General features: G+C 47.0%; 1 protein-coding gene and 1 non-coding gene across 2 annotated transcripts in view; both read left to right on the plus strand.

Moving 5' to 3' along the window:
- Positions 1-20933, plus strand: part of LOC108938093 (niban-like protein 1) — a 37385-nt gene extending 16452 nt beyond the window's left edge. The window contains exons 4-15 of the mRNA XM_018758409.2: positions 57-185; positions 459-564; positions 1442-1609; positions 9475-9590; positions 12044-12148; positions 12847-13009; positions 14629-14816; positions 14982-15137; positions 15992-16105; positions 16416-16523; positions 16664-16775; positions 17364-20933. Of these exons, the coding sequence (XP_018613925.2) occupies positions 57-185; positions 459-564; positions 1442-1609; positions 9475-9590; positions 12044-12148; positions 12847-13009; positions 14629-14816; positions 14982-15137; positions 15992-16105; positions 16416-16523; positions 16664-16775; positions 17364-18442 (2544 nt within the window). The 3' untranslated portion in view covers positions 18443-20933. The remainder of the gene's footprint in view (positions 1-56; positions 186-458; positions 565-1441; positions 1610-9474; positions 9591-12043; positions 12149-12846; positions 13010-14628; positions 14817-14981; positions 15138-15991; positions 16106-16415; positions 16524-16663; positions 16776-17363) is intronic.
- Positions 20934-25981: 5048 nt separating this feature from the next.
- Positions 25982-26053, plus strand: trnad-guc (transfer RNA aspartic acid (anticodon GUC)). Its single transcript has one exon. It is a non-coding gene; the product is annotated as a tRNA-Asp (tRNA).
- Positions 26054-26191: the final 138 nt, after the last annotated feature.

Genomic DNA, 26191 nt, shown 5'->3' on the forward strand with positions numbered 1-26191 from the left:
ACAATCCATAGTCATTCCCCAGTGAGATTTCACCAACCTCCTCTCCCCTCTTCCAGGCACCCCTGGAAGACAAGTCCATCTTCTCTGGGATGCTGTTCCAGTACCTGGAGGAGAACAAGAAGTGGAGGAACCGTTTCTTCTTCGTCCCCGACTCCTACGTCATCAGCTATTACGAGAACAAACTGGTGAATGAAGCTCGAGAATCCTCTGGATCTTCTTGCTGCTCACCTCCCACCTCTGTTTCGTTAATGCTGCGAATGCCTTGGCAGCTGTAATAGCCATAAATTGTTTTGTTAATCCATCCCAGTTACAGCACTGCACATGAACCACTTCTTATCCAAATGCTTGTCATGTAAATATTTACCATAGAGAAAGTATCTTCGGGAAACTGATCCTTTTCCACTCCTGCATCCCTCAAACGACCCGGTGCCACCGATCCCCGTCTGCTCGCCCTGCAGGCCTACGACAGGGGGCTGCATCCCAAGGGCGCCATCAGCCTGGCAGGGTACCGCGTTCTGGGCTCTCTGGAGAAGTACCTGGAGCTCCTGGAGACCACGCTGCCCGGTGAGTGAGGATGTTCTCCAGGGGAATGGAGGAGGAGTTGCTGGCTGGCTGGCTGGCTGGCAGCACTATGGATGATGTGCTAGTCCGCCTCGCTGTTGTGCAACTTGCTGAGAAGACGGGACGGTTCTACCAGTTCTTTATGGTTGTGTGAAGAGGATTACTGGTGTACAGGCCGGCATTGTGGTCCGGCCAGAACCCCATGAGGCAAGAGAATAGATGAGTCATGAGGGAACATGAGAGGGCAGATGATTCACTGTGCATAGTAGGGTGTGCGTGCATGCGTGCATGCGTGCATGCGCATGTGTTTGTGCACGCACGCCAGCGTATGCACATCTGGACTTTCCGGCCAAGGTCTGCAATCGTTGCTCGGATGGGTGCAAGTATAAAAATCATAGTAAGTCACATACTGAATCTTAAATGTTTAACTGAAGAATTGTAATTTATTGTTTTATTTATGTGCGGTGTGTGTATCTGACTGTAACTATAATCATGTGATTCAGTAAACTTGTACAGCATCTGTGAAAAATGCACACATGCGCACACACACTGGCTGAAACCGCTTCGCCCAAGCGGGGTCGCGACGAGCTGGAGCCTAACCCGGCAACACAGGCTGAAGGGCTGGGCGGGGAGGGGACTCGCCCAGAACAGAACACCGGTCCGTCGTGAGGCACCCCAAGCGGGACTCGAACCCCTTACTCACGAGAGAGCGAGACCCGGCCAAACCCGCTGCGCCGCCGCGCCCCCTCTGTGATAAATACTGCATGCAAATAATTTTACGAATAGGCTTGCGGTTTGCACGTCAGACCCTCCGGTGCCCGTGTGCGTTTTTGTGTGCGTATCTGTGTGTAACTCTGTGTCCGTGCACACTTGTGTTCAGGTGTGAAGGCCAAGGCGGGCAGCGCCCCACCCCTCAAGTGTGCGACGCAGTTCCCCATCCTGCTGTGGCACCCGTACGCCCGCCACCACTACTTCTGCGTCACCACGGAGAAGGAGCAGCAGAAGTGGCTGGCAGTGTTCCAGGACTGCGTCCGACACACCAACAACGGTGAGAGCTCCTCTTGGGCCTGGCATCCACACACACACACACACACACGCACATGCACACACACACATGCACAAAAAACTAACACTGACTCAACCATTTGCATATACTTAAACAACACACAAAACCTCATATTTCCTTTAATATACAGTATATAATATTTAACATATATAATAGCTCAGGACAGCTGGTAGTGTAGAGGTTAGAGTGGCTGCCTTTGCACCTGAAGGTCACAGGTTTAAATCCCACCTCCACCTGTTGTACCGTTGAGCAAGGGGCTTACCCTAAATTGGGCCAATAAAGTTACCCACCCATATAAACGGGTAAATAATTGTATGTAGATGTTTGGAGAAGCATGACATACAATGTAATATATATGTAATAAAATGTTTATGTAATATAATTATCTTGTTATACATATAAAATTTTGCTCATGCTTCTCCAAAGCAACTTCTACATATTTAATGCAGTTGTCCTCTGCCTCAGGTTGGAGTATTTTTTTTTTTCAATTTATATTTAATTAATGTTATACTATAGTAAATGAATTTTTTGGCAGCAACCTCTTGTGGAGCAATTAGGGATCCTGCCTTGCAGTCCTCATTGTAGGTTCAAATCCCCTCCGGCTCTAGTACCCTTGATCAAGACCTTTGCCCTGGATCGATGCGGTAAGAATACGGTACTGTGTAACTGAGCAAGTGACTGCAGAAAAAATACCGGTGTAACACTGTAACAAATGTCAGTTAAATAAAGGGTAATAATAAAATCAGGTGACTTTTGGCATCCGATTGGTTAATGTCAGTAGGTGCGTGTGCTACTAGAAAAGCAGAGGATGACTGTCCATCTTTCACCAGTAGTGTCCGTCGCACACGCTGTTATTTTTAGTCTTTCTAGCGGTAACAGCCTGAGCGGGTCGTGTCTCGCTAGACAGGTCTGATCTTGTCCAGCTTCTTTTGATTCCTCCTTGTTATTTCAGTTTCGTCGTTTCTGCGCTCAGTTATAACAGGAGTCATTTCAACTGGAATGCCGAGAGGTGATCGGTGTCAACGCTGTGTCGCATGTAAAATTTTCCTGGTATTATGAGACACGTAGATGATAACGCAGCTGTTGTGATTCACCTACGAATCAGCGGGTGGCGCAGTGGTTTGGGTCGTCTCCGTGCGATCCGAATGTTCCCAGTTTAAAAACCTCTTCTTGCTCGGGTACTCTTAAGCAAGGTACTCACCCTGATTTGATATAGTAAAGTACCCTCCTTTACCCTGTAATTGTTTGTAACATTTCAACAAATGGGGCAGCTGGTAGCATAGAGCTTCTTCCTTTGGACCCAAAGTTCGCAGGTTCGAATCCCTGTAGTATCCTCGAGCAAGGTTCCGACCCTCACTTGCTCCAGTAAAGTTACCCAGCGGTATAAATAGGTAAATAATTGTAAATATATTAACATTGTGAGTCACCTTGGAGAAAAGCATCAGCTAAATTAACAAATGTGCAATTAATTTTGTTTCCTCAATCGTCCTCCTGATAAATTATCTCAGCAACTTTCCAGCTGTCGTCCCTCTGACGTTGCGCGTCGGCCTCCCGGCGGGCCTCCGATGTGTCACTTTTATTCCCACTCCACCCCCACGTCTTGCGGCTCGGCCCCGCTCCGCCCCCTTCGAGGAGAACCGAGCGAGGCGGTCGGACCCCTGGGCCGCGGGCTTGCGCCATAAGACCACGTCACCAGGCAGCAGCGGGGAGGTGGAATTCCAGTCGTGGTCACGGCTGCTTCTCGGACCAGATTACCCAGAATTCCTTGCTGCTCCGCAACTCCAGAGCACTTGGCACCGCGTCGGCTCTGCATATTTCTTTCAGTTAGTTTTGGCCGCTCTCTCGATGTGCTGTTTTGCCTTTGCGCCCATACTCGTTGTTTATTTGTTTACTCCCCTCTCACTCTAAGAGATGGGTCTCGCACAAATGGCCATGCTGTCCAACGGCAGGTCCTGCCGTGAGGTTTCCGAGAACCGGTCCGTTCGGGGCACTTCTGCGTCTGAGCTGCTGCGGTACCCCTCTGCAGACTCCTGTAGGTGTTCCTGTGCCGGGACACCGCGGTAAGCAAAGGGTGTGAGCTCAGCATAGTAGCTCTATGCAAAGCAGCAGCCTATTAGTGACAGCATAACGTACGTAGTCATTTAAATACACACACACGCTCCTTTTAACCAGCCGTTAAACGAAATGTGTGCGATATGCCCTACAGCACACTATCTGTCCTTTTTTGCGTTTCAGAACAAGAAAACTTTACAACACGAAAGGAACTTCATAATAATTTATTATTATTATTATTATTATTATTATTATTATGTGCTAAATGAGTAATAATAATATCATCATTAATGATATTATTATCACTTAGCTGATTTCTTTCTCCAAGGCAAATTGCATTGTTAGGTGTTTTATATTAAGCTATTTACCATGATTTACCTGTTTGCACAGCTGGGTAATTTATACATTTCTTCTGGGTAAATACCTTTCTCAAGGCTGCTATAACAGGAATAGTTATTCAAATCCAGGACCTTCAAAATGCAAGGCCAGGGCTCTAACCACTGCGCCACCTGCTGCTGCGTTGTGCAAACGACATTTTTTTCCCCCCAACTGTGATTGCTAATGTGTAATTTACACTGATGCTGTGCTGTGTTTACAAATTCTTCAAACACAAATGAGAAATATGAGGACAGAGACCCTTCAGTGGGACTGTTCAGTGGTAAGTTTTACTGCGATGCCACTGAGGCTGCAGGCTGTATAGCACGAGTGGGATTCGCAGGTGAATATGAGGGAGATTCAAAGTGCCCTTTGTGTGAGGTGTCGGCTGAGTTCCTGGTCGTCGTAGTAACGGGGAGATAAACACCTGCGGTAGGGCGAGGCTTTTCCCTGGGGTGGTTATCAAACCTTTGACAGCCTCAGCGGTGTCTGGGTTTGGCCAATAAGTATCGTAGTGGTTAGAGCACTCGACCCCGGTTCCGATCCCGCCTCCTGCTCTCGTACCCTTGATCACGACACTTGCCCTAAATTGCTGCAGTCAAAATTACCCACCTGTATAATTTGGTAGCTGATTGTAAGAAGCTTTGGAGGAAAGTGCCGGATGAACGGATAAATAACAAATATTCCTAAATTATGATACAGCGCTAAGCCTTCATTTGATGGAGACATTTTCCAGCCCAGTCCCATACAGGATTTGCACGCATTTGAGAAATATTAATTAAAGAAAATATTCCACATTGCAGCTGTTCACACTGCATGTATGTGAACTTTTGGGAAGATGTGGCGAAACTGGTTATTTCTGTATTTTTTGGCGGCTGTTGGCGGTGTCCCGAGGTCCCCGTTTAGGTTTCACAACGCAAAAGGGCGTTTTAAGCAGAGGTTTTATGCTGGGGGCAAAAATGTCACGGTCAAAAAAATAGTTGTGCCTTTTCAAACGAGAGCTTCGCGAGCTGCGTACATGCCTGTACACGTGGGCTGGGTGTTTTTCCTTAAAAGCAGGAAGCAGATTTTACTCTGGGTCATACAGCTTTGCTCTGAACAACTGACTGTACTTGTTCATGTTTATACCCCGGGTGGGGGGGTCACATAATTACATTTATTCACTTAGCTGACACTTTTCTCCAAAGTAACTCGGTGGGAACAATCTAGGGTAAGTACCTTGCTCAAGGCTATTACAGCTGGAGATGGGTTTGAACCTTTGGATCCAAAGGTTTGTGGGTGAACGTACCCAAGAAACATGGGTCCATCTAACCTTTGATCCTAACCCTTAACCATCTCCCGGCTCTTCACTCGTCACACCACGTTGTAGAGTCACCATGGGCTCCCTTGTGGCGACTTCCTTCTTTATGTGAGGAATTTTTCATTATTAAGGACATATTTGGCTGGGATGAAATATTTATATGGACACCACTTCTTTATACCTGTTAGGATCTTGTTTAAAAAAATAAAGCAGTCAATTTCTCTCTCTCTCTCTCTCTCTCTCTCTCTCTCTCTCACACACACACCATCTGAAACCGCTAGTCCCATACGGGGTCATGGGGAGCCAGAGCCTAACCCGGCAACACAGGGCGTAAGGCCAGAGGGGGAGGGGACACACCCAGGACGGGAGTCTGTCGCAAGGCACCCCAAGAGGGACTCGAACCCCAGACCCACCGGAGAGCAGGACCCGGTCAAACCCACTGCGTCACCGCGCCCCCCAATTTCTCACAGTTTCTCTTTATTTTTCCTGAAATGTCTTGCCCCCTCCGGCCTTACGCCCTGTGTTGCCGGGTAGGCTCCGGTTCCCCGTGACCCCGTATGGGACAAGCGGTTCTGAAAGTGTGTGTGTGTGTCTTGCTTAATTAGACGTGCGACTACATTTGCTTCAGATTACTGTGTTACTTAGAATTACCCCATTCTCAATCAAAACAGCTCGAACCTATAATGGTTCCACATAACTGCGCTCAGGGTTTGTTGACCCTGTGGTTTCAAGTGTCCCGCCGTGTTTCGACTTTGGAGTCTAAAACCACAATACTTTCTGTCCTTCCCTCGGAGGCGAAGGGATCTTGTATGAGATGTGGTGATTCGAATCATGACATCTGTGAACGCAGCATGTTGTGTAAGGAACCCGCAGAGTTTTTGGACAGAATACGACAATAACCGAGAACATGAGATGGGGTCAAGTTCCAGGCTGTCAGCACCATGTGCGTGTTGGTTGGTTGGTTGGTTTGTTTGTTTGTTTATTTATTTATTTTTTGCAGAAGTGCCTCAGGCTGACCTCTAACTTGATTTATGGAGCTTGGCAACACGCAGCGCGCTGTAAGGATGCCACAGCTGCGGGACTGGCGTAGGGCCTTCAGCCCCCTCAGCCTTCGCGTGGACGTAGTGTCGCGGAGCGGGTGGCTGCCAGCTTGGAGCTCACGGGTAGTGGCGGGCGCTGGCGATCTGAGCCGAGCCAAGACGGTTGGCCTCCGGCCTCTTTTGTTGAGCGGATCGCATGCCGCCGCAGCGGTGATGTCACCCAGAATAGGGCCGGCGCGAATCTGCCTGAAAGGGGCCCGGCGGTATTAGCTCATCGTGCCAGTTCTGTGCGTTGTGTGGAAGTCGTGGATTTTGGTTTGATTACGGTGGAATTGGATGTGTTCGCAAATGCGTGCCTGTGTCACCTGGAGAAGGGGCCATGTCTTCGTTCTGTCTGAAACCGCCCTTCCGTGGGAGCGACCGCCCTGCGCCAGGGGTTTGGCTGAGCGCTGTGCTTCGGACTCGGCTCCCAATAAACTCTGGTATGCGGCGGCAATTAATCTTCGTCGAGTCGTCCGGCTCCGGTGCAGGGCCCAAGCGCCTGCGAGAGGCATGTGCTGGTTCCACAGAGCGCCCCCCCCCCAATCACAGCACAGATGATTCCAGCCGCCACCCGGTGGAGGTCCTCGGATTCGATCTGCTCTTTCTGCAATTCCCTTATCAGGGTGCTTACCGTGGGAGAAAAAAAAAAAAAAATCTGTGCTGGATAAATAGATGTGGTGGCGCAGTGGGTTTGGGCGGGTCCTGCGGTCTGGTGGGTCTGGGGTTCGAGTCCTGCTTGACGTGTCTTGACAGGCTGGCGTCCCGTCCTAAGTGCATCCCCTCCCTCTCCAGCCTTGCGCTTTGCGTTGCCGGGTTAGGCTCCGGTCCGCCGCGGCCCCACTCGGGACAGGCGCTTTCAGACTGTGTGTGTGTGTTTTTCAAATACAGCAAGTATTGCATATGACTCCTTTCTATTATACATTGTAATTTGAGTGAGTTACAGAAATGTGACTCATTCCTTATTGTGCAAAGCATTTATCCCTAGTATCTGTTACTGCAAATCATCGTCCACTTTCGTTAACCGCTTGTCCTCATCAGGGTCTCTGTGGTCTGGAGCCTATCCCAGAACTGGTGGATGGTAGGAGAGGAGGAGTACATCCTGGACTGGGTGCCAGTCCATCACAGGGTAGCCACACACTCACATAGACACTCTCTGTGGACAATTTAGAGTCACCAGTCAACCTGAAACACCTGTCTTTGGACTGTGGGTGGAAACCAGAGCACCCCGAGTGAAGACAGGGGGAACATGCAAACTCCGCACAGACTGAGCTGGATTCGAACCCGTGTCTGGACAGTGTAGGCACTGTGTTCCCACTGCATACTGAAAATCTTATTGAAGCTTTTTTTTCTTATATGAAATGTGAAGTACTTCAGGAATCTTTCCATTTTTAGAGAAGGAACCTGCCCCGCCAACCATGCTAAGTGCTACTCAGCTCCTGCTGCCTTCACATGTCCGACTTGTTGTGGGGGGAGTGGGGTCTTCCTGTTTTTGCCAGGGGTCCTGAATGAGGCGACGGTCCTTTTCAAACACTCACTTCCTGCCTCTTTTCTGAGCACGAATCCACAGCAGCTCTTCTCCTCTCACACACAGACCCGCAGTGTGTATTTGAACCCACCTCCACCCCTCGCACCCACTTCCCAGTTGAAGACGCTCAGAGGGGGCCTGGCATCCCTGCACAGTCCTTTCAGTCGACGCTTCCTTTGGGATTTCGTTATACGACTGCCCTCACTGAGAACTTTCCGGTGTGTCATACCGAGTTGGCGGCTGTAGCTAAGGGGAAAAAGGGAACACGTTTTCATTAGACATTCATTTTTAGTGAACAGTACTTAAAATATGCCTATGTAGTGTTGTTGGATATACAAGCACACTCCCATATTTTGCTTAATTTTTTTTTCTCCCATTTTTAAGGTTTGAGAAGTTGATAGCAATCCTGTCATTATTGGGTTAGACAATGTCTCTGATTCAATTATAATTATCCCCAAGACAGCTGGAATTAAAGAAATCTGTGAGGTCGAGACCCGTGATATTGAGGCCGAGAAGTGAAAAGGAGCAGCGGTGGTGCGTTTCGTGATCAATGAAAGTTATGATAAAGTGATACTTAAAACATTTTTACGTTGAAAGTGCAGACTGCAAGTAATTCAAGTCTGGTGACAGGAAGCACACTTGCTTAAGGCAGCAATATAAACAATTATGTAACTGTTCTTACTGTGAATGATGATGCAGTGATTTTATACAAAAAAAAAGCAACCGGAGGAAAATGCAACTCACAGTTGAGGAAAAGATTTTAAAGGAAGGTCATGGATTTAAAATGATCTGAGGCCTTTGATATATTTATTAATTTAGCTGACCCCTTGCTCTAAAGTGACTTACAATGTTAAGCTACTACCATTATTTACTCATTTACACATCTGGGTGATTTTTCTGGAGCAATTTTTTTTAGGGTAAGTACCTTGCTCAGGGTTATTACACCTGGAAGTGGGATTTGAACCTGTGACTTTTTGGGTCCAAAGGATGCAGCTCTTGCAATACCAGCTACCCCAGATACTGTTGATTCTTCCTTCATCACTTGCTATGACAAGGGGCTTCCACTTCCTTCTGGGGATGACATTGCGGGTTGGAGCCGAGATGTGCAATCAAGGCTTCACATGACCACTTTTCACCTTCTGTACGTAACTTACCTCTTGTTTGGAGTCGGATCCGTTGTGTTTATCAGGGGACTTGTGTGTAACTTTTTTTTTTTTTTTTTTGGCTGGGGTAATATCATTAGAATACTTAAGGTTCCCTGAAATTATTAAAGTAATGAAGTCTGCCTCAAAAATATTCCTCAGTTTTAAATATTTTTACCAATCAAATCACAACAATAAATAATTGCTTCTGCTTAAGTGGCAAAATGTGGCTTAGTTCAGACCATATGCCAACAATGTCTCTCTTAAAACGGGGCAACTAAATGGATCAGCTCTTCCCATTCAAATGAGACCCTAATCACAGATATAGAGATTACAGCTAATTTGAATGGTGCTCTTTGCTGCCCCCTCAGGCCTGTCAGAGGATTGCAAGGTGCAGACGCCGGCCTTCACAGATGCCGTGAGGCTCTACCGACAGGCGCGTGGCCAGTACAGCACCTGGGAGATGATGTGCGGAACCCCAACACAGGTGAGCACAGCCAAATATGGCGACACGATGGCAACGAGCTGACAGTCTGGAACCTGCTCCCCCGACCAGATCAACAACTGCATTGCTGAGTGGACTTCATGTCCTTAGTTGCCATCGCACCTTGATGTGGCTCATTACGCTATGCCATTATTTCTATGAAAGTGGTCTTGCTCTGATAGCCTTGATCAAGGTACTTACCCTAAATTGATAGAGTAAAAATTACCCAGCTGTGAAATCAGGTAAATCAAAAGTAGCTTATGCAATATGACATTGTATCCTGCCTTAGCCAAAGTGTCACTTAAATGAATATGCAGCATTTAAATTTATGGTTTTATGGCTATAAATCATATCCATTTCCCAGCTCAGTCATCCAAGCCTGTTTTTCGGGTTTCTGCTCTATAAACATTCCTTCATGTCAACACACACACACACACAGACACACACACTTGTGCTTGGAGGTCTGTTGCCAAGCAACACGTGTCATTCTAAGAGGTGCATGTTTGAACATCTTAGTTCTTGGGCGGTAGTATGCCGACTTGTCCCTGTTGTCTTCACCCGTGAGCAGGTGGGAGGATATATGCACCTTCTCAGGTCTTTCCTGGAACCTGCATTATGCCCACCCTCATCCACTCGCACCTTCATCTCTATAAACGTGACGCATGAAACTTGCCTTGACCGGCCTTTGAGCCCCGCGTTTCTCGTTGAGGTCACACTTCAGTGAGAAATGGTGAAAGAGCTAATAGGGGTAGAAAAACCACCTTAAGAGTAACCAGGACAACATCCATCACTGTCTGAGAACTTCTGGTGGACCTCCACTCCACCTAGAGATCAACCAGAGAGAGACAAGCCTTGCTGTTCTGAAATCATCTCCTGACTTATCTGAATTTCAGTTTACAGCACAACAAAGTTGGCATTGTTTCTCAGTGTGTTCAACAAAGTTTGATCATAGTGTGTCTGTTGTGGAGAAATGTGGATGTACCAATGCTGAGCAGAATCTGATGAGTCCATTGCCATTAAAATGGATGGTACTTAGTAAAGATTAACAGCATTGTTTGTTTGTTTGTTGCTGGTCATGGTGTGTGTATGTATCTGTATCTGTGTGTGTGGATATGATGGGCAGTCCATGTCCCATCTCCCATCACTTCAGCTGTGCACATTGAGCGGCTCTGAAACACCTTTGTCATGCATGATGATAACGGTAAACATCTGCAGGAAGTTCGATACACCTCCCATGTGTCCTGGTGCAATAGTGATTAATTTAATATAACTTTGCAACTAATTTACTGAGAAAAAACAGAGCAGTCAGGTAGGCTGCTCTTACTTGCACTGATCTCTGTGCCATAGTGGCAACCCAGGCTGCATCTCCTAAGGATTTGGGTGGGGGTTTACTGACCAAGCTCCGCCCATTCCATTCCCAAGTTTCTCCACCCACTTGACTCTAACTCCGCCCACTTTAGCCACACTCATTTCCCACTAACAAGATGAAAGGTCCCAGGTGCTGCTATGCGGCACGAACGTGTCAGTTTATGCGCAGGACCATAAACAAGCATCCTTTTTAATCAAGGCCAGCGCTGCACCTCAGGGGCGCCGCCTGTTGCGGTTTGCTGCCTGCTAGCACTTTACAACCCACTGTGTCAATCATTCTCAACGAGCAGGAAACGGGAGCGCGTCACGGCATCGTACACGGGAGCTATACCGCGGTGAGCAGCATCCAGTTGGTCTTGCCACACTTAGTCTCCTACTTGGATTAACGCCCCACCCCATGGCGTCCCGGCGGGATCGCTGCAAGCTCGCACCTGCAGTCACCTGGTACTGCGGGCAGGTGCGGTCGGCCCATGTTGTTCTAACCGGGCGTGGCTGACTGGGGTGGATTGAGCACAAAGCCCAGTTCAGTCTATCAGGAACGGCGCGGTAAAACACATCGGTTACAATTAGCGCAAACCCAAGTTCAGCTGCTTACACACCCCAGTCATGTTTACCTTTCCAAATATCTTGGTTGTGTGCATTAGATTAAAGTGTAAAATACAGCGTGTGCACGGTACATTTCCTTACTCCTGGGTCGATTATGTTCTTTGTATAGTTTGCTGTTTGCTAATCCATTACGTTTGCATTAAGAATAGTACCGGGCCTCTGGTCTCACCCTGAGCCGAGCCGATAAAGTCGGTTTCCCATATTCCTTAATTGATCCCATAGTAAACACACAGAGAGGGGATGAAAAAGACCACCTGGCTCATTTAGTGAATGTATTTGATCTTGTGCTTTCCAACAGAATTTCCATCCACTGTGAGAAATAGACGTGTGTTGGACTCATTTGTACAATTTATAAAGTATTTATTGCACGTTTGTAGAGTTTACCATATGCCCAGTATTACTCTGAGCACCTGTGTGTGGGTTTCTGATTGATCTGATGTTATACTAACTATGTTTGGGTGTGTGTGTGTATGTGGGCACAGATCCTTGCCAACCTGGTGATGGAGAACCTTGTTTCAGAGTTGAGGGACCTCATCGCTGTGCGTCTGAAAGGCAAGGCCTTCGATAGGCAAAGGAACTGGATGCTGGTGAGTCCGGTTCAAGGTGAAAACACACGGCCCGGAAAGATCTAGAACGTGGTCTCCCAACCTGGGGGGGTCACCTTCCAATTGCATACGAGGGGTTTAATAAAAACTAAGAAAAAATGTCTTAATATTCCTTTCATGTCTCTTTTCATAAAAGGAAATTCATGAATAATTGGTAGAGACATTCCAGGTCTTCCCCTGGACTCCTGGAAGTAATCCACGATGTCCTGGAAATAAGCCTCATCTTCACATATTTCCCTAGTCCAAAAAGTTACCAGTGAATTACTTAATTATATAGCAGTGAATTACTTGATTACATAGCAGTGAATTCTTTTAAGGGAACCCCCCCCAACCCCGGTCTGCATCTTTTGAGAGGAGGGGCGACCCTCCCTGAAATCAGTTTTTCTCAGTAGGGATGTCTGAAACATATAAATGCATGTGCTTCTTTTAATTTTACGCTTGTAGTGGTATGTGGGGTTGGGGGGTTGTGAAATGTATCATATGTGAAATAGGGGGAAACGGCTGGGAGCCACTTACACAGAAGGTTCTTTCAGAAAGCAAGCAGGGAAATGTATATGGTGAGGCTTTGTTGCTGACCTGGTCTCTTTGCGGTCCTGTTCTGCCTGATTTGGTTGTGCTCATGCACCCTGCAACCCCCCTTCCCCACTGAAGACTAGTGCTCTCCTTCATGTGGCCCCCAGATCTCAGATGCCGTGTACAGCCTGGTACAGGAGCAGGTGAAGGCGCAGTACGAGGCCGTGCTGCAGAAGTGTGAGGCGGGGCGCCCCCCACTGGAGGCCACCATACGCACGGATATGGATCAGATCGTCACCTCCAAGGAGCACGTCACCAGCAAGATGTGCGGTAAGGACCCGGATCCTGGAGTGCGGGAGGGCCAGTGCTGCTTCTGTTTTATTCTGATCCGCAGTGTCTTAGATCGCATTACTCGCTGTACATGTGAATGAATGAAGAAGGAGAAGATCAGTTGTATCACTTCCAGAAACTGTGCTGCTGCCTGCCACTGTTTTACACCATGTCATGGGGTCTGACCTCTATTTGAAATATTCACATCCAGAAGTCTTGTTTTTAAAAACAAAATCTTTTTGAGAAGTGGGGTCCAAAAATAATCCAGTTGCTACCGCCTTGGTTCATATGAGAGCTACATGATGTATAGGATTTTACTGTAATTCCAAATTGATTTGCATAAAGTTACTTAATTCAGATACATTTGCATTTATGTGTTTAGCTGATGGTGATGTACATGGTGAGTTAAAATGTTAGGGTTTTATTCTAAGCAGTTTATAGTGGTTCCTGTAAAAGATTTACTTGTTGGGCTGTGGCCCCATCTGCAAAAAGCTGAGGGATGTGGTTGGTACAGTAGAGCAGCAGGTAGCACTGGTGCCCCATATCGCCTGGGCTGTTGATTCGGACGTGGGTTAGAACCTGGCTCAGTTTCTGTGAAGTTTGCATGTTCTCATCGTGTTTGTGTGGGTTCCCTCCACGTGCTCTGGTTTCCTCCCATATTCTCAGTTGTAGGTCCCACATTCACTGTGCTGCTGTTGTTCCTCTGCCGTCGTTTTATTGTGTTTCACCGTTTTTCTCTGTGCTCTGGAATCCTGCAAAGCCACTTGTGTATGTGTTACATTTACGTAATGCAGCGCAGAACTTCTGCATTCTGGCGGAAGCAGCCGAGATGGAATTTCAACACTGTGGCCAAGACTGATAATACCCCCATCCCCGAAACCTGTCTGATGGCTTAGTGTGAACAGTGTGTGTGGGAGGAACCCCTGGAATGAGGGGGAACTGCTTTGTCAAAAATATTTCTTCATTTATTTCACGGTACCAGAAACACATTCAACATAATACTGCAAAATATATTGTATAAGACATGGAATTGTATTACTATTAATTTAGATTACACTTTTGTGCAAGGTGGGCGCGGTGGTGCAGTGGGTTGAACCGGGTCCTGCTCTCGGGTGGGTCTGGGGTTCAAGTCCCGCTTGGGGTGCCTTGCGACGGAATGGCGTCCTGTCCTGGGTGTGTCCCCTCCCCCCCCAGCCTTACGCCCTGTGTTGCCAGGTTAGGCTAGGGCTCCCCGTGACCCCGTATGGAACAAGCGGTTCAGACTGTGTGTGTGTGTGTGTGTGTGTGTGTGTGTGTGTGTGTCTCTTTATATATTCATACTGTGGTGTATTTTGAATTATTACAAGTGTCTTAGTAGAATCTTAAGAGAGGCAGCAGGCAGCACAATGGTTTGAATCCCACCTCCTGCTGTAGTACCATTGATCTACCAGTAAAAATCACCCTGCTATATAAATGGGTAAATCACTGTTTAGTAGCTTAACATTGTCAGTCAGTCAGGTGAAAAGTGTCAGCGAAATATGAATGTTATGAATGCAGATGTAATCTTTGTGGTCAGTAGTGGAACACTCCCCAGAGAGAGTTGTGGGAATCTCTGTTCCGCTTGGTCTGTGCTCCTGCAGCGCTGGTCCTGCCTAAGGCCGACAAGCTCCTGAAGGCCAGCATCCAGCCGTACATCTCCTCGGTCCTGGAAGCCCTGATGGAGCCGACGAGCCGTGGGTTCGCCGAAGTGCGCGACGTCTTCTTCCGCGAGCTGGTGGACGTCAGCAAGAACATGCTCAACGGTGGCAGCAAGGAGAAGCTGGGGGAGGTGAGGTACAGCAGAGGGTTACAGTGATATGGTTTTGACCAGTTGCTGACCACGCCGGGCCACCAGACATGCTGTCTCAGACCTGTTGTCTTACCACCTGATCCCTAGGGTCTCTGTCCCAGTCTGTCTCTGTCCCCATCTTACTTCACTTCCCTTTGTCCCCAGCAAATGGAGAAGGTCTCCATGTTGGCCTTCCACCCAGTGAAGATGCAGAGCTGTTACGAGAAGGTGGAGCAGCTGCACCTGGAGGGCCTCCAGCAGCGCTTCGACGTGCCCAGCACTTCGGTTTTCATCCAGAGAGCTCAGATCCTCATGCGAGAGGTGGGAATAAACCATGGTCCTTCCCTTCCACTGTGTTGCTAGAAAGATCACGTTCAATTCCTGGCTCCGTTGCTTATCTGCCATCGACAAGTCCTTTTAGAAATGCACAGTTTTTCACTCGCTTCATGTTTCAACTTGATTTATTGCTATTGCTTGCGACATTGCGCCACAGTTGGCCAGTGGAAACACCAATCTGCCCCGACTCCCCGCTGATCCCATGGCAGGAAACGGGACCCTTTTGTTCTGCAGAAAAGCTGTAATTATGTTATGATAACAGAAGGTGACTGTTGTGTTTTGTTGTCTGATCGTGCCGCAGCATGTTAACAGAGCTCTAGTCCTTCCTTTCCGCCTTTAGTGCGGTCATCGTAAATTGTTTCACGCAACCAGACCATGTCAAGGGAAGGAACTGGTGGTGTTGCGGTTGGGGGATAAGCAGGGCTGTTTGCTGAACTGTGCACCTGCAGTGGCCTGAAACTGGGTTTCAAGATCAAACACGAGTTTCTGTCCGTGTCACCTCGATATTGGCATTGACACTAATGAATGGAGCGAGTTTCCGTAATTTGTGTAAATGGGTGCTGGGGGGGTTGGAGGGTTTTTAATTAAGTGTGTGTGTGTGTTGTATAATTGGAGGGCTTTGCTTTGGTTGTAATCTGAAAAACCTCTCACATTTGCATCTCTTCATTGGCATCAAGGCTTTTCCTGCCCTCCGGTGGCAGGTTATGGTAGAAGAGCAGCAATGCAGCGATAGCAACAAACGCCATTTTCGAAAAGGTCGTCAGTGTCACCAGTCTGCTGCTTTGATACTCATCCCATCTTTGCTCTGTTGCATGACTTCTGAATACCTGTTCCCGCAGCAAATGGACAACGCGGTGTACACCTTCGAGCAGATCCTGCACCAGAGTCTGGAGGGCCACAGCGGCGATGATCTGGCCAAGATCATCCAGCGCTGTCAGGACAGAGTCATCAAGGTACCAACCTTTAGGAATCCTGTGAAGGATCTGGGCATTCTCACCAGTGTGTAGAACCTGAGAACCAGAATCTAGGGGTTTTTTTTTTTAAAAAAAAAAAAAACTTTAAAGCGCTTTAACATGAGCCAAAAGTCTCACTGCTGCTGTGCCACTTTGAAATCCTTCAAAAAATATCCAACTCTATCAATGGATATTTATTTATTATTATGTAAAATAAAGCATCTAATTTAATTAAAGGAGTAATTACAGTTTGACTGCAAAATGTGCTTTTGGCACTTACTTCAGGTGGTTTGCAATTTCCGTTGTTTAGAAATATGACTATGATAGCAGCACGGTCCGCAAGAAGTTCTTCAGGGAAGCTCTTCTGCAGATCTTCATCCCATACATGTTGAAGCAGCTTTCCCCACCCTTCGCTGCTGTGAGTCTCACATTTTTAATAGCCTGTCTGTGTGAGTGAGTGAGATTTACACCTGACAACGTTACCATCCCTCCATCATGATCTGAGCTTTTCGTACTGGTTCCTCACCTTGACGCCCCCGCCTGCCGAACTCCCTCCAGGAGTTGCCTCGTTTCCGGGAGCTGATCTTTGAAGACTTTTCACGCTTCATCCTGGTAGAGAACATCTTTGAGGAGGTGGTGTTGCAGTCCATAATGAAAGACATCATGATGGGTGAGTCTGATGGTCCCACAAAGCCCAAACTCCCAACGGTGTCCAGCTTCCGTATTTGAGGACCACGGCATCTGCTGAAGTCCTCCAAAGCTGACTTGACCTGACCTGAATTATCCAATTTTGCAGATATTTTTCTCCAAAACAACTTTTTAAAAAAAAAAAAAAAAAAAAAGGCATGAAAACGTGCAGTGAATCATAGACCCCCAATAGTCAATGTGCAGTTTGTGCTGATGTACTACTTTACTGGTACACCAGCCCCTCCTCTTATGAATGGCACAGATAGAAATTTACAAATGTTTTCTTCTTTTTCAAATGTGTATTCTTCACTTATCTATTTTCTATAATGTATGCTTGTTGACATGAATCTCACCTGTTTCCCCAATATAGGTCAATAAAATACACTTAAATACCTTGAAACAGTTAATCGAAAGCTAGTTTTTAGTGTGGGTGATAACAAATTTTTAAGATATTGGTCAACAATCGGTATTGAACCGGATTTTGCAGCGATTTATTTTCAGATGTATTACATTAATAAACCTGCGCTGTGATAGTGAATGAGTTAGTAAAACATTCTCTCTCTCTGTGCAGCTGTGAAGGAAGCAGCCGTCCAGAGGAGACACAACTTGTACCGGGACAGCATCGTCCTGAACAACAGCGACCCCAACCTACACCTTCTGGATGACAACCCCACCATCGACTGGACAGGAGAGTATGGGGGCCAAGGGGACCACACCGACAGCGGAGAATCTCATAAGAGGCGTCGGATGAAACAGGTGGTCTCCATGATTCAAGTGGATGGATCGCACCCGCTGCCCTACGAGTCATGCCTGGAGGTGCCAGGAGTTGGAGGCATCGTAGAGGAGGGGGAAGGCAAGGGCACGGACACCCATTCTGCCCCATCTGCTGAGGAATCACATCAAGAAACTAAGTCTCACCCAGAGAGTGCTCCTCCACTGACCAATGGAACAGGCCAGAAGGAGGATGGACAGAAGGTTCAGGCTGATCCACCAAAAGCAGTTGCCCAAAAGGAAGAAGAGATGAGACCTCCCACAGAGAGTGCCCCACAGGCAGTGGAAAAGAAGAGTCCCCCAACAGAGAGCGCCCCACAGGCAGTGGAAAAGAAGAGTCCCCCAACAGAGAGCGCCCCACAGGCAGTGGAAAAGAAGAGTCCCCCAACAGAGAGCGCCCCACAGGCAGTGGAAAAGAAGAGTCCCCCAACAGAGAGTGCCCCACAGGCAGTGGAAAGGAAAGTTCACCTGGAGAGTCCAATCCAAGATGCTGCAAGCAAGTCGGCTATCGAAAGCGCCATACAGGAGATTGAGAACGCTGTGCTCGGTGAGGACAGTGGGCTCCTCTCAGAACCCGAGGAGCAGGTGGTGCACAAAAGCGCATCCTTGAATCCGGAGCTGGAAAGGCCGGCACCAGGGAAGAAGCAGGACACCTTGACGGCCGTGCCAGAGTCGGAGAAACCCCCTGGTGACTCCCAACCTCATGAGCACAAGGAGGCCGTAGCCAAGCCGAGCATCCCGGAGGGTGATGAGAAGGCTGGAGCTGCCACTGCTCATCCGGAGCAGATGGCGGTCACCCCTCCTAGTGACTCTGAGACAGGAGAAGAGGTTTCTGGGAAAGAGCCTGTGTCAGAGCCAGGTGCTGTGCAAGAGCCTTGAATTGACACACACATCCGTTGATAGCCGAAAAACGTGTTTTCATCCATGATGGGAGAGAGCCGACACAGGAACTATCAAAATTGCAAATGTGGAACAGTGGTGCGATTTTTCAGTTTTGCTTTACATTTATATTCTGTTCATCATCCTTTGATAAATCAATTAAAATGCATTCCGCGTCTCAATTCCAAAATTGCAAAAAATCATCTGAATTCGGAATTCCGCTCCAAAAAAAGGGAGACTTGAAAAATCATGCTGTTTTTAAATATTCCAAGCCGGGCTTGGTTGCAATCGTAACATTTAAGTATCTTTAATAATATTACAGAGAAATATAGAGTATAAATAAATTTTTTTTCTGTCAATCTGTTACTGTCACCATGTTAGACAAAATAAAAATATTTGAATTAATTCCTCAACAAAAACAAGTCACCATATCTCATCTTGAGGATTTAATTTTACCGGTGCAATTCCTAGATTTCAGCATGCATCTTTGTGTTTACCGTTGTGTTCTGGGAACGACGAGAGTAAAATTGTTACACTATGGGTAAAGGAGCGTAACTTGGCGGTGGCCCCACCCGTGATTCTCGGTTCAGTTTTGGCGCCTCCTATGGGTGGGGACTTCTTTTCCTCCGGCTCCAGGAAGGGCCGCTAAGTTCACAGCCACAAAAACTGAGCAGCTGAACTGTCGAATAGTCATAAGAATAAACATCGCCTCCAATATAAACTGAAAACACTGAAAATAACATTTGTTTAGTGGTTAGTGATTTCATATTGTTTTTTTTATAAATTTTCACACATTTTGACTCAATGTTGTGCAAAGCAGAATATAATTCCGTATTTAGTTTTATATGTGTATATTTACACATTGCTTTGTTTTTAATTTGATTCATTATTTTCTCCTGCTTTTGCGAACACTATGGCTTCATTTCAACGGACACTTTCGACTGCTCAGTTACCGTGGGATTATTCATATGCAACCTGGCTAATATTGATGACTAATTTATGATGAGCTGTCTAAAAGTGAGAGAGCGGTTTCAAATGCTGCTGGCACTGTGCCTGTGGGGCTAATGTAAGCTCCTACAAATGTAGGCCTGTAAAAGCAGATGAGGTCGCAGCCAACTGAGTTTCTGTCGTCAGCTTTGAAATGTGCAGCAATTTCTGTAGCTACAGTAGCTGGTCTCAGTGAGACAGCCCGGTCTTGTGTACGACCCAGTTCGATGTTCATCCGTTTAACTCGAGGCTGGTGTGCTTTGAGCAGAACATCCCGCAGCCAGCAGATGGCATTGCAGTTAAGGAACTTAATTTACAAGACTAAGAAGTTCCAAGAAGTTCCATGCTGGTGTACTCCTGAGAAACATATTGAACCTGAAATGCCAAAAGTCCTAAAAGGACCAAAAAAAAGTGTCATCTAAGTAAAGAATCACTTCTGTTTAATGGTTATAGGCAAACAAAGACATGAGCCTTGTTCATGACAAATTGTAATATTGTATTGAAAGAATAAAAAATAGAGAATTAAATTTTTCTTGTGTTCAGTCTGGCGATGAGCTCTAGACCAAATATTACATTCTCCACCATAATAAAGCATGTAGACTGAAACACGGCAAAGTACTTTTACTACTAAAGTCTCTTCTATTAAAGATTCATTAGCATTTTTGTAGTTGTTTGCATAAGGAATTGGCCATTTTGTTTAGCAGGCTTTAATAATTTAAATTGGTTCATTGTAAATGATTCTATTTTTTCACAGTATAATTATTTTGGGACATAAATAATGAAGTGATTATCGCTTTTTCCTGGTGTTTTATTAGCTGTGATTGACTGTCCTTAATAGAAACATCAGTTGTTATGAACATCTGTTATGCGAGACATGACTACTACTATATGGGACTGAGCTTCGTATCTAAAAACGTGGAACACAGACTGGTTAACAGCATATTTTTCCTGGATGATGTGTGTGGAGCGAGGAGGTGGATGGGCGGAGGTGCAGTTTGAGGAAGGTTTTGAACTCGGAGGCAATTGACAAGCTGGAAAGGGATGCCAAGTGGTTGGATCGCTGGAGCCATGGAGAGGCGATGGAAAAATCAGATGGACGGGTTTTCTCCTCATTGGCCTTGGATGCACTGCAGAATTAAACCAAAACGCTAGAACAAGAAGGGAGGAGCAGCAGTGGTGTGGAGCTGAATGATCAGATTGTGACTAAATTGTTTCAGGTTCTGAATTGGTAGGAGCCATTCTGTTCTTCCATGAGCAAATTTCTTTCCGTGGATCATCCAGTACAGTCTGAAAGTTCATAGACTATGTAAGTTGCTTTGAGCAACTTTTTCTGCAAGCTGGACCTGTCTTTGTGATGTTTTATTTCAAATTGAAATAGAAAATCTGTCAATTTTCTTTACAGTTTTAGCAAACTGGCAAACGACATGACACACTGACAGTACTACAATTCTAAAAGTGCAAACCGATACCGTTTCCCAGTTGTGTAGATTTTTTTTTTTTTTTTTTTTTTAATATATATATCCTAGACTGACACAATTTTCCTGCTCTATTCTATATGATGAATTCATTTTCTTTTGTCTTACAACAAAAGTGAAGCAGTGCTTTTGAGACGGGCAGGTTGCTGTATGCCTATGAAAACTTTTGTTTTATTTATTATGTAGTTTTTTTTCTTTTTGTACCATATCCGTATCTGATCTTTTTTTTATATATATATAAAAAACTCGTGTCTAATGGATGATTGGATTAGTTTTCTGTATTTTTATGTGATTACAGAGTATACATAAGGAAAATAAAATAAATTTATGTAAATTTAGTTGTCCTAAGATGAATGGTGTCATGTGTTACTACCGTGTAAGAAGTAATGACAACTTATCAAACAAAAAAGCAACTTGAAAATGCACAGGGAGGCATCTTAACTACTCTTTTTACTTCAAGCTACCTGTGTATCAAACCACAATTACCTGTGCACCTTTGCAGACCTTTGAGGAAATCTTAGGACATGTCTTGAAAAGAAAATGATATATGTATATGTCATCTCAGTTCAGGATTTCTTAGGTTTGTGTTCTCTCTATGGTGTATTTTACAGGTGTTCAAAAATAAGAAAACTCCCATGGTTTGTAGCATCATAGTGGGGAAACATACTAATGAAACACCTGCAATCATCTCTCAGGTGCATCTGTATCTGTAGGTGCTTCCAAAAGGGGCCAGAGGGGATTTGGCAGAAAAGTTGAGCAGGCCAGGGACACTGCCCTCAGGGTCAGGAATATCTGAGATGGAGTGTTTGCTCAGCCAGATCCTCCGCATCTTCAGGAGCTCATGGGCCATGGCGAGCAGCAGGAGAACAAAAGCTGTCAAGACCATGCCTGTGAGGAGCACAAGACCAACTGACAACGCATCATCTTGGTTACCTGCCATCCACCATAATGGTCAGCTCTCTCTACACAACACAGTCTAGAGTATAATCAGTTGCACACACAGGCCACTTCACTGGTCACTTCTTTTTATGGTGACTAATGGCAAATCGGTACAGCAAGCTTTAACGACCCATCCACCCAATTTGTCAGCTCTCTTTACTGGCAATACCAAACTAATATAACCAGTTGACAAGACATCAGTTGTATTGGTCATTAGCTTCATCTTAACGAGATTTGTTAGCATGACAAATTTTTTACACATTTTAGATTATTTTGTAATTGAAAATGAAAGACAAAGACTAAACGCACCATTGTAACAAACTTATTTCAGTTAGAAACAATAAGTGTGTCTTTATGTATGCATATGTCTGGGTTATCTCTACTGATAGAATTATAATCCCTCTAAAGGCTGCAGACAATCTGTGTTCTCTTCTCAACATGTAAGACACCTTATTGGTCACCTCATCCATCCATCCATCCATCCATCCATCCATCCATCCATCCTGCTTGTCCTAATAGGGTTGCGGTGGCAGCAGGGAGAGCAGAGAAGCCCAGCCGCCCTTGTCCCCCGTAACATCCTTCAGCTCAGCCAGGGGAATCCCCAGCCGTTCCCAGGCCAACTGTGAGATATAATCCCTCCAGCGGGTCCTGGGCCGCCCTCGAGGCCTCGTCCCAGTTGGCTACGCCCGGTATACCTCCAAAGGGAGGCGCCCAGGGGACATCCTTATCAGATGTCCGAACCACCTCAACTGGCTCCTCTGAATGTGCAGGAGTAGCGGCTCTACTCTGAGTTCCTCCCAGATGTCCGAACTCCTCACCCTGTCACGGAGAGTGAGTCCCAACACCCTGCGGAGAACACTCATTTTGGCCGCTTGTATCCGCGATCTTATTCTTTCGTTCATTACCCAAAGTTCTTGACCATAGGTGAGGGTAGGGACATAGATCGACCAGTAAATGGAGAGCTTCGCCTTATGGCTCAGCTCCCCCTTCACCACCATAGTCCAGTACAGCGACCGCATTACTGCTGCCGCTGCTCCCAGTCTGCGGCCGATCTCATGCTCCCTTCTCCCCTCACTCGTGAACAAGACCCCAAGATACTTGAACTCCTCCACCTGGGGCAAATTCTTTCCCCTTACCTGGAGGGGGAATGCAATCCTTTTCTGTGAGAGAACCATGGACTCAGACTTTGAAGTGCTGATCTTCATCCCAACCGCTTCACACTTAGCTGAAAACCGTTCCAGTGCATGTTGGAGGCAACCATGTGACGGTGCCAAAATGACATCATCATCTGCAAGAGCAGAGATGTCACCTTCCAACATCCACACAGAATGCCCTCCTGGTCTCAGTTGCGCCTTGATATCCTGTCCATGAAAACCACAAACAGGAGGGGGGACAAGGGACAACCTTGGCGGAGTCCAACACCCACATCGAACAGGCTTGACTTAATACCGAGTATGCGGACACAGCTTTTGCTCCGTATGTACAAGGACCAAATAGGCTGCAGTAGTGACCCCGGTACCCCATACTCCCGAAGCACCTCCCACAGAATTTCCTGGGGAACACGGTCATAGGCTTTCTCCATGTCCACAAAACACATGTAGACTGGATTAGCGAACTCCCATGCCCCTTCAATTATCTGTGAGAGGGTCAAAAGCTGGTCCACTGTTCCATGGCCAGAATGGAATCCACGTTGTTTCTCTTCAATCTGAGGTTCAACTATCGGCCGGAGCCTCCTCTCCAGCATCCCGGCATAGACTTTCCCAGGGAGGCTGAGAAGTGCGATACCCCGATAGTTGGCACACACTCTCTGGTCCCCTTTCTTAAAAATAGGGACTACCACCCCAGTTTGCCAGTCCAAGGGCACTGTCCCCGAGGTCCATGCAACATTGCAGAGGCGTGTCAACCATGACAGCCCTGCAACATCCAGGGCCTTAAGCAGTTCTGGGCAGATCTCATCCACCCCCGGTGCTTTGCCACTGTGGAGCTTACCAACTGCCTCAGTGACTTCCACCAGGGAAATGGACTCTGACAGCCTGAAAGCCTCTGGCCCTGACTCCTGTAAGGGAGGCATATCACTTGGGCTTTAAAATTCTTCAAAGTGCTCCTTCCACCTCCCGACAACGTCCTCATCAGAGGTCAGAGTTTCTCCACTCCTGCTAAACACAGCCTGAGCGAAACTCCTCCGACCCCTTCTGAGCTGCCGGATGGTTCTCCAGAACCTCTTTGAAGCCGACCGATAGTCGTTTTCCATGACCTCTCCAAATTCCTCCCATGCCCTGGATTTTACTTCTGCAACCGCAGCCACTGCTGTCTTTTTCGCCTGTTGATAGTAGAGCTAACCAGGCCCTAAAGGCCTCCTTCGTCAGCTTAACAGCTTCCCTCACCACCGGTGTCCACCAGTGGGTTCTCGGGTTGCCGCCCTGGCTGGCACCAAGAAGCTTTTGGCCACAGCTGTGCCTGGCTGCTTCCATAATGGAGGTTTTGAACAGGGTCCATACAGACTCCATGTCCCCTACCTCCTCCGGGACATGGGAGAAGCTCTCCCGGAGGTGCAAGTTAAAATCATTCCAGACAAGGCCCTCCGACAGTCATTTCCAGCACACCCTCGTTAAACATCTGGACCTACTGCGTCTGTCCATCAAGTTTTCCCCACCATCTGATCCAACTCACCACCAGATGGTGATCGGTTGACAGCTCAGCACCTCTCTTCACCCGAGTGTCCAGAACATGTGGCCTCAAGTCAAATGAAACGACTATAAAATCGATCATTGACCTTCGGCCCAAGGAGCCCTGGTACCAAGTACATTTATGAGCATCCTTGTGTTCGGACATGGTGTTTGTTATGGACAAACCATGGCTAGCACAGAAGTCCAATAACATTTCACCACTTGGGTTTAGATTGGGCAGGCCGTTCTTCCCAGTCACCCCCCACCAGATTTTCCAGTTATTGCCGACGTGAGCGTTGAAGTCCTCCAGCAGGACTATGGAGTCTGTAGGTGGAGCCCTGTCCAGAACCCCACCCACCCTCTCCAAGAAGGCCGAATACTCTGAACTGCTGTTTGGTGCATAAGCACACACAACAGTCAAAGTTTTCCTCTCTGCGGCACTAAGTCGCATTGAGGCGACCCTCTCGTCCACCGGGACAAACCCCAGCTGTATGGCAGCCAGCCGGGGGCTTGTGAGTATCCCCACACCCGCCCGCCGCCTCTCACCTCGTGCAACTCCTGAGTAGGAGAGGGACCACCCCCTATCGAGGAGTTTGGTTCCAGAGCCAACACTGTAAGTGGAGGTGAGCCCAACTATATCTAGTTGGTATTTCTCAACTTCCTGCACCAGTTCCAGCTCCTTCCCCCCAAGTGAGGTAACATTCCACATACCAAGAGCCAGTTTCTGTTGCAAGGGGCCACAACACCGTGCCCTGCCGCTGCCTAGTACACATTGCACCCAACCCCCATGATTGACTTTGCATTTGCCCCCCCCCCCCCCCCCCAATGTCTTTTTGGGCTGAGCCTGGCCAGGTTATGTGGGCTGCCCAGACACCAGGCGCTCGCCTAGGAACACTACCCTCAGGCCTGGCTCCAGGGGTAGGTCCCGGTGACCCTCTTCTGGGCAGGGTAAACGTTTTTCTGTTTCCATTTTTCATCTGGTTTTTTTTTTGGATCGTGTTAGTCTGGATCTTCACTCCAGACCTGTTCGCCTTGGGAGACCGTAGACGGCAGAGCATATGCTCCCAACGACATAGCTCTGGAGATGCCTAGATCACACAACCCCTTCCGCCACGCCAAGGCCCCGATCCAGGAAGGGAGTGAGATAACACCTCGGTTTGAGATAAAGTTACTATGCAAACTATTTTATCTATTGGTCAGCCCTGGGGACTAGCTAGTCAAAATAGCCGTGCATGCCATTCACTTTATTGGTCAGGTGGCATAGCCAATCGAATAAAGGCCACGTGTAAAACATTCCCAAGTTTCACGTCACAAAGGAGCCGGTCACCTTAATATACGACAGATAGCTCATTGCATGAAGCATGTTTTAATATTTAAATATATAAGAAGAAAAGGACTGTACCTCACCTCTAACAATATAATACCTGTCAAACCATAGTTATAAGAAGTAAATAGGAAGCCCAAGCAGTAGCTCCTCGTTAGTATAGTGGTAAGTATCCCCGCCTGTCACGCGGGAGACCGGGGTTCGATTCCCCGACGGGGAGAAATAGCTTTTTTCTTATTTTACATTTCATTTTTTTCAAACTGCGTTCGCTGGTGGACAATATGTGAGCTCTGCTTAACATGTAAACTATTTTAATCTTGTGTGTAGAAAAGTAAAATTGTAACGACAAAGGAACCAC

The sequence above is a fragment of the Scleropages formosus genome, chromosome 17, assembly GCF_900964775.1.
Source record: "Scleropages formosus chromosome 17, fSclFor1.1, whole genome shotgun sequence".
In the NCBI taxonomy this organism is placed as follows: domain Eukaryota; kingdom Metazoa; phylum Chordata; class Actinopteri; order Osteoglossiformes; family Osteoglossidae; genus Scleropages; species Scleropages formosus.